We start from the raw sequence: 13,511 nt of genomic DNA, 5'->3' as shown, positions 1-13,511 counted from the left end.
GAAATCTCTTGAGTCAGGCACACGGTGTATTGGAATTATCTGCCTGTCTACCCAAGGAGTCCAAACAAGACTGCCCCCAAATTCTCACAGCTCCCTTTCTGGAAGGAATGAGTTCTGAGGCATTCCTCTGGATTCTCCAAATTTTGTTCTAGGAGTCCCTTGGGTATGTCTCTGTTAGTGGAAAGACGGTACCGTTGGGACACCATTTACACGTCTGTTCCTCCACCAGACCCTGAGCAACTGGAAGGCAGAGTCTGAGTCTGATTTATCTCTAGATGGCTGGCTCCAGTTCTGGCGCCAACGCTAGGAGGTGCCCACTTGGAGTTTGCTCACTGTGACGCCATACCGTGGGTTAGTGTGGCAGATTAAAGATGGCTGCAACTTCTTTGACACTCCTTCCATCAAGAGCTGGGGTCTATTTCCTTTCCCTTTGAATCCGGGCTGGGCTGTAGGTCATTTGATCTATAGAATAAGGTGAAAATGATGTTCTGCTAGTTCTGGGCCTTGTTTTTAAGCGTATTGGCGGCTTCCGCCTTGGACACTTGGCCCCTTGAGCCTCATGTAAAAAGCCTGACTACTCTTCTGGGAAGACTCCGTGGATACCTCCTGAAACCATTTAGAGAGGAGGAGGGGCTCAGTCATCCCATCCAAGCTCCAAGCTTATGAGCAAACTCATCACAGATCCTCCAGACCAGACCAGCTGCTACCTGAATACCATCAAGTGACCCCAGTCAAAGTCACATGGAGCAGAAGAACAGCCAGCCAAGTCTCGCCCAAGCTTCTGACTCTTAAAAGTCAATAAAATAATTGATATTTGAGGCGATGAAATTTGGGGGTAGTTTGTTATACAGTGACTAGATCATCGAAACATTACAAAGGTACAAATCTTATTATCCTAGAGGTGGTAAAGTTTTAAATGAACAGTAAATAGACCCACAGACAGAGAAAACAAATTTTTGGTTACCAAAGGGGAAAGGCAGCGGGGGAGGAATAAATCAGGAGTTTGGGATTAACACATACTCACTACTATATATAAAATAGATAACCAACAAGCACCTACTGTATAGCACAGGGAACTATACTTGATATTTTGTAATAAGCTATAAGGGAAAAGAGTCTGAAAAAGTATATATATATATAAAGTATATATATATATAAAAAAGTATATATATATAAATATATATATATATATATATATATATATATATATATATATATATATAAAACTGAATCACTTTGCTGTACACCAGAAACTAACACAACATTGTAAATCAACTATACGTCAATTAAAAAAAAAAAGAATTGGGAAATAAGCGTGAAAAGGGTGTAAGTTGGTGAGAGGAAGTTAGAAATAGCTGGGATTTCCAAGGCCCCCTGAGGTCAGCACCCCTAAACATAAGTAGTTTTTGGTGGTCTCACACGGCCACGAGGTCATGGGCACCCTTATGTAAGTTATTAATTTCTTTGCTTGTGAAATTGGGGGCTGAGCCCCCTCCAAGACGGCAGACACCCTTGCTCTTGTTGGTGATATTCAATTGAAGAAGATTCCCCTCTCCTATTTTTTTTCCCTCTATAACTCTGGGCATGATTTTAATCATAAATACAAGCACAACTTAATCAGAGAAAGATGTATTCCATCTTCCAAATGCGCTGAGAGCTCTACTAAATATTAGTAGGTTCAAAAGCATTCCCAGAGCACTGGAGCTCTATCGGAGCATATTTCAATAAAGGCTGCCTTTGTCATAAATCTCTAAAAATACGGGAAGGGTCACTCCTATTTGGAAAAATTTTCAGTTTTCCTCTTTTTTGCCCTCTTTCCCTTCCTATCAGAAGGCTTTATCCCTTTCGTATTCCCTCTGATACTGGTGTACTTCTGAAGTCATACTATGATCACACCAGTATATGCTCTTTAGAGCCTGCTCACATAACAGAAGTCAGAGGTAGCAGGAGGACAGTGCGGTTTTATATTACCACCATTCATCACAGCTCTGACAGACGATTCTGTAGAGGGGAGAAGAGTGAGAGTCGCCTTGCCAAACTAAACATGATTTCCACAGAAGCTCGGGTATCCTGACTCTCCCAGGCAGGGAGAAATCAACAGATGCACAGCCCTGGACAAAACTAACTCGGAACTCACTCCTGGAAATGCTTTCTTAGGTCTTTCTAGCCTGGGATTCGGACGCTAGAAAGAGGATCCATATACATTTTAGGGGACAGAATGACCCCCAAAACTTGGGATATGCCTTAAATCTGTGATTCCCAATGGAGAATGGAGAATGACTATATCTGAATCATGAGGAGAGCTTTTCGAAACCACGTCTGTCCAGAGGCAAATCTTTTCCTCTCCAGGGAGAATCAGAAGCTCCAGGAAAGGGACTGTGGACAGACCTTGTAGAAGCTCCCCCAGGGCATTCAGAGGTGGGGAAGCACCTCCTGCACCCACATGTGAGCTCGCGCACGCGCGTGCGTGCACACACACACACACACACACACTCCCCCTGCTTAAAACCGATGCCCTGAGGAATTCTAATAAATTATACATACAATCATCTAAGCACCCTGAAAACCTATTCCTAGTCATCCTATCTCTCTTCCTCTAGGAAGCAGATTGTCAACCCTGTGGCCAGTAATACAGTAGTCAAAGGGAATCTAGAAATTCCAGAGGCTTTGTTCTTCTGAATAGTTGAGCTCTCCCCATAGCTACAGGTCTGCCCATTTAAGCACTGAGTATTTTATTTCTCAAAATAACATTTCAGCAATTTTGCCTAGAAAACCCTCTAGTACCTTACGGCATGTGTTCAGTTACCTGAATATAATTTAGCTTCACCTGCATAATTGAAAGCCGTTACTGTAAGCATCAATTTCTGTCCTGAGACTTGAAGAGGGAGTTTATCACTGAAGGCCACAAAGAGTTCCAAATGCCTGGAAGGCAAGTGGCAAGTTGGAGAAGAACAAGCCAAAGATGGGACTCCAAATAAAAAGGCCACCAGCAGATGTCAGAACCCAGATAAGGTGCCACAGAGATAAAGACTGGGTTAACCACAAACAGGATAAGCTTTAGGAAAATTGTCCATACAGGCACTGCATTCTATGACTTGATCGTCTGGGCTGGGGTGCACAGGCAAACATCTCAAGTCTAAAGGGTCATCTCCTCCTGTCAGAGTGTCTTCCCCCAGCACTCCTTCTAATCCAGTGCTTCGAATTTCTTGTGGTCCCAGAGAGGACCAAAGGCTGCCTTTCCGGTGAGTCAGCTGTGTGTGTGTGTGCTATGTCTTCTGTGAGGGTGCTCGGGGATCTCTCTGACTTACTACCTGGACTTTGGCTGTGTTTCAGGAGGTTAGATTGCTGCATAGCTGAGCTCCAGATAGATAAGGAGATGTTATTCTTCCTTATTTTCCTCTAAAACTACCTCCTTCCTGGGTCTCGTGTTCAGTGTCACTGAACAAGCCCAAGGTCATGTTCTCCATACAATGAGCTTCTGTTTTGGGCTGTATCTTTTCCAATTGTGTATTTAATTGGAGCAGAGCCTGCTGCTTGTGTCATGGGGTGGCCAGTGCTGCAATAACCTCTGGGAAGGTACACAGCCACTGAGGACCTCACTGAGGTCCTCTGAATTACCAGCCTCCAGGGACAGATCCCCTCCCGGGGATGAGATGGCCTCTGGGAGGAAGACAAACTATCAGTAACCCGCTATCAGAGGCCACTCCTCGGAGCAAGGTCAGAAGCCAAAGAATAACGGTGACTTAGCAGCTTACGTTACAGGCAACAAAATCTAACAGACCTTGCCTTCAATTAACTGAAGTCGCGTAATTGAAACAGGGCCAGAGAGAACAATCTATCTGCACAGAGAGGCAGGGACGAGAGACTTAATTGAGAAAGAAGAAAAAAGAGGACAGGCAGTCATGTTTTTGTTTTTATTTTTCAAATCACCTTGCAATGTCTCTGGCTACCTTTGATCAAGCTGCTTCTTCAGAGAGCTCCGTCTTTGCTTTCCCTCCTAATACCACTCCACCCTCTGGCCGGCCTAGTTTCTCTTATTTTTCTCCTATTCTGGCTGATATTGAGGCAAAGAGGTAGGGAAGGATTTGCTACAAACAGCAAATGCGGTGAGGAGGGAGTGCTTGAGAATCAGAGCTGGACCTGGATCCCAGCCCCGCCTCCTCCTGGCTGTGTGACCCTGGCCAAGTGACTTAATTTCTCTGTGACTCAGCATCTTTCTCGGTAAAAAGGAGAAAGAATCCAGTAGAAGAAAGAATATTTGAAAAATGAGTGAAGGTGGTCTAAAAGTACGAACTTCCAGTTGTAAGATGAATAAGTTCTGGGGATGTAATGTACAATATGGTGACGATAGTTTGTAATAGTGTATTAAATATTTGAAATAAGAGAGTAAATCTTAAAAGTTCTTACCACAAAGGGGAAAAAATGTGACTATGTGAAGTGGTACATGTTAACTAAACCTATTGTGGTGATCATTTTGCAATATATACATATATCGAAATATTATTCAAGGTTGTACACCTTGAACTAATACAATGTTATACGTCTGTTATATGTCAATAAATGAAAAAAAAAGATACTTCATCATGCAAACTTCACAGGAGAGCTGTGGATACAAATGGAGGCAATACTTACAAAGGGCTTAACAGAGGGGCTTGTACACAGAAAGACGACCCTGTCTGATACTCTTAGAACGCGCATTAAGATCTTAAGGTCTCCACGGAGAGGTCCCTGAGGATCTAAGCAAGAACTACTTTTCATGAACACACATGTAAACTGGTACTTGAAAACTGTTTTAACAACTTCAGACTCATTCTCAGAGATTCCATGCTTATTTGTGTGGGAATTTTTCCATTTTCCCAATAAATGCAAAGAAAAGTCTTATCCAGATTACCAAAACTTCCAAATGTTTACAATCCAGGACAATTAGAGGTCTCCACATGCAGACGTCAATTCCTTTGATTCCCTCAAGGAAGCACGCTTTTTAGTCATATTGTCTCACATGCCTCCTCCTTAACATTGGGGTTCTCGGGTCTGTTCTTATTCAGTCTCCCTCTACATATCTTCCCTGGAGGGCAACACTCCTCCTTAGTCTCTCCTCACCTCCTGGCACTGAGTACCATCTCTTTGGTACCCTGAACAGGCCCCTTCAAAGGACACCCTGTTTTGGTACAAGTGGCTCCTTCCGTCAAGAATGACCAACCCTCATCCTGTTTTAACAGATGCTTCTTGAGGCCCCACCCAAACGTCAAGTCCCTGGTGAAATCTTTCCAACTCTGCCCTCTACAGACACTGTTCATATGACACTATGACGTATTCACTATGACCTGATCTGCGTCCCTTGCCCAGCTCAGGGCTTTCAGAGCAGTGCTTTCATGTGTGTCAGATCCCCTGAAGATCTTGATAAAAGTCTAGATTCTGGTCTACATTCTGTGCATTCTGATTTGGTAAGTCTGGGCTGGGGCCTGAGATTCTGCATTTCTCCCAGCTCCTAGGTAATGCTGATGCTACTGCCCGGTAACCCACGTGAGTAATAAGCTGTTAAGAACATCTCTCACATCTCAGTAACTTGGTATCATCATCATCATCACCATCATTATTACCATCACCATCATCATCATCATATCATCATCATCATCATCATCATCACCACCAACATCATCATTATCATATCATCACCATCATCATCACGTCATCATCATCATATCATCATCATCATCATATCATCATCATCGTCATATCATCACCATCACATCATCATCATCATCATATCATCATCACATCATCATCGTCATCATCATCACCACCACCAACATCATATTTTGACACAGCTGCCTAGCAACTGTACTTAGGGAGATGAGATGTCAGGGCTGCCTGTAATCGTGGTGGACAGTGGTGAACAGAGGATGTGCATCTGGTGTGGAATGGACTACAAAGTGCGGGTAGAATCAGAGAGGAAGAGGAGGCAGGATGAGGTTAGTGAAGAGACAGGAGGTAGCAAAGAGAGGAAGAAAAGAGAGTGAAAAAGATGGAGAGAGAGACAACAGGAAGGAAGTGACGAGGGAAGAAAAGGAGAAAGGGATGGCCATCAAATGAGAAAAGAAAGGTAGCTGACTTCCCTCCTTGGGGTGGGACTGGTCCTACGTCATCTGACTTTACAGAGTAGGGGGTGGACTTCTGGACTTGAGCCCTCCCGAGGGTGGGCACTCTAGCCATTCATGCCCAGAGCTTCCCCCCTTCACTCTAAATGTTCTGCCTTCCTGAGCAAGTGAGGAATGAACTGTCACTGTGAGAGGAATAATAAATGAGGGTCTATGTCATGATTATGTGTGTAGAAAACGGCGTATCTCAGTTCAGAAAATCTGTCTGTAGGAAGTCCTTTATCCTAAGACTTCAAACTGATTGTCCATTCAAACAACCCAAAGAAAAGTTACCTGATACAGTTCGATCCGTTGTTCAGGCACTCTGGCTTTCGGGTTCTGTAAACGAAAGACTCTGAACTCTGCCTTCACCAAATTGGAAGCATTCTTCTCCATGGCGGAGACGTCAAATCGGACAATTCTGAAGTAGGGTCTGTAGAAAGTGGGCGGGATGGCATCTGTAAAAAGTTAGGGCAATCATTCAAAATGATAAAAATCCATTGTTCTCTCACAAAAGACCACGCAGCATGAGATAGTCTTAAGAAACCATACGGGAAATATCTACAGAATGATTTCGTTTCCAATGGCCAATTTAATATCATTAACAATTGAACCAGAAAAAAAAAATAAACATCTGCATTTGGTTACAGGAGCAGCCGATTAATAGGGATTAACAAACCACTTCCAACTCCATTTGAGGCTATAAAGTTAACCCTCTCCTTTGAAAGCTGACAGAGTGGTGGAAAACCCTAGATGGTTATAAATTGGAACAAGTTCATGACAGTGGATGCCTGGAGAGAGCGTCGGGCTTGCGTACACTTTCATCAGTTGTGCCAGGAAAAGAGCTCCTAATGGCAAGCAGTTTGCCCATGTATTTTTTTTCCTTGAAATTTTGGCACTCAAACACTCTGCTCTCTCCAGCTTCGTGGACTGCATCTTTTTTGGCTTTGATAATTTGGTCTTTCACACACATAGGACCAAATACACCCTCTAGACAAGTTAGGGTGAGGACATTTGAATAAAAATACACAGATACTGGCTATACCAGGCCAGTCTTAAAATTCTTTATTCAGCATAAATGTCCATTGGTGGGAGGGAATCCTAGCTAATGAAGAGGAAGAAAATCAACCCAAATGCCTTCTGTTCTGAGTCACGAAAAATACAGAGATGCAGAAAGTCCACAGCAATTTCAAGTTCATGGGCTGCTAGAATTTTGCTGTTATTTTGTAGTAACCTGTCATTGCCTTTGAATATGCAACTTGAGGTTACCCCCAAGCCAAAGCAAGTCCAAATTCTATCCCCATACTTCATATACAACACCTATTTATTAAGCACCTACACTGGGCAGGCCACCTGTTACAGGTACATTCCTACAGTATACGTAGAATAGGTATATTTCTACAATACTCTTCCAAAATCTCCTGCAAACTTACTTTCATTATTCTGGAATGTTCCATCCAACTCTGGTGGCTCCATGATTCTACCCCCTCCTCAATTATGTCACTTCATTGCAACATAATCATTCATTTTTTTATGGCTTCTTACAAATGTTTTTATTACTTCATTATTATGTTTGCTTATTTTGTTTCCCCATGAAATCTTAAGAATCTTGAGGACTAACCATATTTTCCAGGTCTTTCTTTTTCCCCGTCTACCTAGGACAGGGCTCTGCACACATGGAGTTCACCAAATACCCACTGTTTACGAAGTTGGTCATCAACAGGAGTCTTGAAAGACTCAGGCGTCTGGCTATTGGCAAGACTAGCTTCTTATTAAACAAGTGAACCATCCTGCTGATGTTAAAATAGAAATAAATACCTTTTGTGATTTCCTGGGAAATCCATGCCCTGACAATTACACTGAAAAAAAAAAAAAAAGCTAGGAACACACCAACATTTCCTCATCGTAAGAGCTCTGAACTTTTTTCCCTCATAGAGGCTTTTCCCCATCCCTTTCCCATGTCCTGTGGCTTCTGGAAAGCAGCTCACGGGGAAGTGGTGAATTTCAAACCATGCCCTGCTCGATGACTGCTTCACAAAGGACTGTGGGAATTGAAGCTTTGTAGCTCAGAAGCCTCAGAAACAAAAACAAACAAGCACGCAAACAAAAAACCCCCGAATCTAAAGCACCCACGTTTCAGAGAAAAGAAGGTATTCATGTGGACACGGGGATGGCCCGCTGCATCACTACCGTGAAATACTCAGTGGACAGTTTCAGGCGGACAAAAACATTCACCCGGCCAGAAAGGTTTGGGGAGCCCCCTAGCTTAGCAATTTGCAAAGGTAGCTGCCAGGACAAACTGACCTTTCCCTCCGCTGGAACGTGCCCAGCCCAGGTGATTGGACAGGCTTGTCCCATCCTGATCAGCTCAGCTGAAAACAGTCTGGGGTCCCAGGTAGAGAGGCCTGGGGAGGGCTGGGGCCGGGCCTCCTGGCTTCACACACTCTCCAGTTTGGCCAGAACCTTCCACAGGCCTAGTGGCTGCATTCAAGTTCGCATGGCCTCCCCATTAGACAGCAGGAGCTTCAGACGTGCTTTGAAAGAGCATCCTGAAAGCGCAAAGCTGCTTCAGTTCATTTTCCGTCATTAGCGAGAGCAAACATCTCATTGGTTTTCTCCCTCTTATTGGAACCCCCTTCAGGCCTGTGTTACTTCCACAGACACCCATCATTCACACCCGCCAACCCCAACCTTATCCCTCCATCAAGTTTGTAAATAAGTGCTCTTGAGATTTATTTTTATTCTCTTTTGTGTTTATTAAACTTTGAACAATTTTTTTCCCTTTCTGGTCCTCTGCCCATAAACACACTTTCTTTTTATGGCCGCTTTGGACCAGGAGGTCAATTTTGTTTCTCCTTCTTCTAAGCAAATCATCCAATGATCCTGTCCTAGGCTTTCGAGCTTTGAAGGGGTGTTTGCAAATATTTACAGGAATTGCTTGATAGTTAAGTACGTTGTTCTGCTCTGCTCCCTGTACCCTGGCAAACAGCCCTCCTCCTCTCTGGCCATTATAACCACTTTGGCTGCTTCAGCTGCCTGATACTACAAAGCCACAGTTTTGGTTCTTGCTTTATAAGTCGAAGCAGTTAACACAGGAGGTGAAATGGCAGCTGAGCGTTCTCCAGCAGCACGTCGGCTTTGGTCTTGTGACCACAGTGAAGGGACCAGGCCAGCAGGACACGGCAGCTTTTCCCACACCCCTGCTCCAGCACCCGAGAATGGGAGCTCACTGAATAAAGACTGGTAACTAAAGAACTGACTACCACTGCTAAGGGTCAGCCCCAGCTGTCCCTGGCTGCCCTCTGCTACGGGTCACCAGTCTCATGCCTGGCTGAGGAACTTGAGCGACTTGCCAAATATCCTTACATTTGGGGGAAAAACTAAAAATCACAGCAAAGTGCTGGGGCCTAGCCTGTGACCCTGCTCATAAAGGCTTTTGGACGCCTGGTGCAAAGAGCTCAGCGTGGCCCCTCTACACCCAGCCTGGATGTTGAGGCTCGTTTCCTGGGCTCGGAGTGGCTGGGTAGGTAGTTAATGGCTTGGGCAGCCCTAATCCATCCATCCAGGCTTGGAGGGATGTAGCTTTTTTCTCCACCTTCTCCAAGAACTCATTTCCCCCTTTGGAATGGGACGTGTCTCTAAAGGCCTCTGGAATTCCAATCCACTTCCTACCCCATTGCCAGGTAGTCGGGGACTTGTGCTTGACCTTTGCTAACTTGCCCACGCTCATCCTAGGTTTTTTTTTTAGTGGTACGCGGGCCTCTCACTGCTGTGGCCTCGCCTGTTGCGGAGCACAGGCTCCGGACGCACAGGTTCAGCGGCCATGGCTCACGGGCCCAGCCGCTCCGCGGCACGTGGGATCTTCCCGGACCGGGGCACGAACCCACGTCCCATGCATCGGCAGGCAGACTCTCAACCACTGTGCCACCAGGGAAGCCCTCTTCCAAATTATTGATTAGCTCATTTGTAAATCATCTTCTCCTTGTGTTAGCACCCTGCGGTCAGGAATCTTCACTTAGAGTTCTTTGGTTCCCCATGGCCCAGGGATGGCTTCATGGGCATGTGACCAGGGTGGTGGTACCGGGTCCCAAGCTCAGAAAAGCCTCACACTGGAGTTTGATGCTCTGTGGTCACCATCTTTAGACCCTTAATCATTTCACCTTTGAATTTACGCTTTGTACGTGAAGTCTGATGGGACAACGGAGCACGTGCAGGGGCATGGGGCCTCACTCATGTGCTGGACCACCCTCCCGTCACCTCCAGGCCTCCCCAGGACTGGCACTCAGCCCCCTGCCCCTCGCGTCCAGGACAGCCAGCATCAGGTGCCCACACCTGAACATCTCCGGGCAGGGCATGGGGGCGGCTGTTTGAGCTGAGTCTGGCCGCATATTCAGAGGCAGCCCAGTGGGAGAAAGTAGCTAGTCCTTCCACAGTCACATACAGTTATAGGATCCGAAGGCAGTGGGATCTTTAAGGCCATTTGAATTTTAACCCCAAATCAAAAAGTCGTAGCTATGGGGCAACAGGGACATCAGTGGGCTTTTCTGAGCCTGTTTCTTCATCTATATAAGGAAGTAAATAATTTCCTATCTCATATGTATTGACTCAGGTTGTCAGTTCACACAAGTGAGCAGACAGAACATTCAAGCACTGGGTCTCGCACACATTTCCCCTCAAAAACGTCCCTTCCTATCCCCCTTTCCATCCTGCAACAGAGATGCTAACTGGTTCTTGGGCCTTCCTTGAATGTCCCACCGAGAGAGAACATTCTCTTACCAACTAACTTAATTAGAAGAGAAGGGACAGAAGCAGTTAAGTGTCCTGGGACAGTTTATAAATGACTGAACAAAAACCAAAGAAAGGTCTTACAACATCACCAATACGTGAGGAGTTCTGACAGAAAGTGTAGATTTGGAGGCTGAAAGAAATACCCCAAGGATATCCAGAGTTCAGCCTTTAGGGAGGCAAGGCTTCGATCATCTATCCTGAATCTGGTAGCAGGTTGAGCTAGATGGCCACCCAGCTCACTTGCAGCTCTGCCTTTTCATCATTCTCATTTTGATATTCTCCACGGATGGAGCCTCCAAAAAGTATTTTTTCTCCCCCAGATTTTACATTAGATGACTGTCCCTCACCACCTGCTTTAGAGTCACATGGGGAGCTTAGGAATATGCTTATTACCTGCCTCTATCCCAGACCTACCGTGTGAATCCCAGGTGATTCTGTCTTACATCCAGATTTGATAACATCTGCCCTAGACAATGTCTAACCATAATGAACTTGGCCAGGCTTCCCTTCGCTTCAGTGTTATGAACTGGTTAGGGACGAATAACATATGTCTATCCCACCATCCCCTCCCTAAAAAAGAATGGCCTGGTCTCACTGCAGCCTCAGAATTTACTTCACAATCGCCTCCCATGTTCTAATAGTTTTATATGCTTCATGTCTGCTAAGAAGGTGTTTTTAATCCCCATTTCACAGATTCAGAAATCAAGAGCAAGGAGAGTGAAATAAGTCCTGGCTAAGGGCAAGGTGAAGCTGGCCTGTCATCAAAAGCCCTGGCTTTTCACCACAATATCCTGCCCTCCGTGCAAAAGAGTCCCCTGAGTCGAAGACATGAATCCCACCCGAGGCAGAAAGACCAACACCCTCACTGGAGCACTATTGCAAAAACGGGCACAAAGAAGTAGCTCTTGCATAACTAGAGATCTGTTAGACCTTGCAGTAAAGCTCCAGAAACTTTAATGCAAGGCCCGGTATTTTCACTGATACTCCTTAAAAGAATGGCTCTGGTTTGGAGATCTGGGGCTTGTTCATGCGGAAGTTCCCCCCAAGAGGCACTCTGCTAATACTAGGACTGCCCAGGATCATTTGGACGCCCATACGAGATGTGCCTGGTGCCTCTATCCTCAGTAGCATCCGCTGGCTCTCATCCCCAAGCTCCTCAAACACACAGAACAAACTCTTCATTCCCCTTTCCAGAAATGACTGCACTTTTCCTACAGCTCTGCAGTAATTGGCGTGGACTTTTGACAGTGCTTAATGGGTGTAGTGGCCCCTCATTCCTGACATCCCCGGCTTTGAGGGAAGTAGTTTGGGGTTCATTAGACATTCCTCAGGGAGCAGCAAGAAAGCCACCCGCCACACGATTGGAGGGCCAGGAAACGAGCTGCTATTTGTATGTGCGCGGACACAGCCAGCGAGAAACCAAGACAATTGTGTTTGGGGGTTTTCTCAAATTTGTCTTGGCACACGGGAGATAGATTTGATTTCACTACCACATCCCAAACACTGCTGACATTCAAGTCACAGCAATTTAACACAAAGTGACTGAGGAATAAACAGTGCATCACCAGTGGTCTCTGATGTTCTCCCTGGCCATCCCTCCTATTAAATGTAACCCAGCACCGGAGCATCTGTGATGGAAAGTGGGTGTCTCCGAGCAGGGGACAGACCTAATGTGCTGCTGGCAGTTGGGAGTCACTGTGTCAGCATCAGCTTATGTGACTTGGCCTTCATCGAACTGCTATTTGAGTCTGTGCACACTGTCAGCAGGACCGTTTTGGCCCCTTCTTACACAAAACCAAAAAAAAAAAAAACATTAAATCACAGTGATGCTGGCCCACAGTGGTTGGTTTTCTTGAACTATGACAGACACGGTGTTTCTAGTGTCTACTCCAAAGTTTCCATCACCTTCATAAAAACCCCACTTAGGTGGAGACACCTATTTTGTTTTGATTCTCCTATGTTTCTCATTGTGCTCAGGACTGTGTGTGGAGAGGGCACGTGGACCCGCTTTTGCGGGCAGGTGGACCACGAATGGGACATATTCCTTTGAATGACGTCACAGTGGGAGGCTGTCCTCTTGGTTGGAGTAGGTGATTGAAGCCATTCTTCTCTGCCATTGTCTCATTCTTTAAAGCACATACAACTCTCTTTTTTTTTTCCTCTCTCTCTCCTTATTTTCTCTCCTTCCTTTGCTCCATTTTCTTTCTCTCTTTTCTTACTTCTCTTCAATCTGTGCTTCTTTTTCTCTAAAAAAAAGCGGGGGTGGGGGCGCTTCCCTGGTGGTGCAGTGGTTAAGGATCGGCCTGTCAATGCAGGGGACATGGGTTCAAGCCCTGGTCCAGGAAGATCCCACATGCCACGGAGCAACTAAGCCTGTGCACCACAACTGCTCTAGAGCCCACGAGCCACAACTACTGAGCCTTCGAGCCACAACTACTGAGCCCATGAGCCACAACTACTGAAGCCTGCGCACCTAGAGCCCGTGCTCCACAACAAGAGAAGCCACCACGATGAGAAGCCCGTGTACCACGAGGAAGAGTAGCCCCTGCTCGCCACAACTAGAGAAAGCCTGCACGCAGCAACAAA

General features: G+C 45.6%; 1 protein-coding gene across 2 annotated transcripts in view; it reads right to left on the bottom strand.

Moving 5' to 3' along the window:
• The window catches only part of TGFB2 (transforming growth factor beta 2), an 83,112-nt gene that overhangs the window by 24,682 nt on the left and 44,919 nt on the right, over positions 1–13,511 (bottom strand). For both annotated transcript variants that reach the window (XM_082671955.1, XM_082671954.1), the window contains one exon: positions 6,432–6,595. In XM_082671955.1, coding sequence (XP_082528081.1) covers positions 6,432–6,595 — 164 coding nt within the window. The remainder of the gene's footprint in view (positions 1–6,431; positions 6,596–13,511) is intronic.

This window comes from Grampus griseus, assembly GCF_964374135.1.
Source record: "Grampus griseus genome assembly, chromosome: 1".
NCBI classification, from domain to species: Eukaryota; Metazoa; Chordata; class Mammalia; order Artiodactyla; family Delphinidae; genus Grampus; species Grampus griseus.
This window is presented reverse-complemented; position numbering and strand designations above follow the sequence as displayed.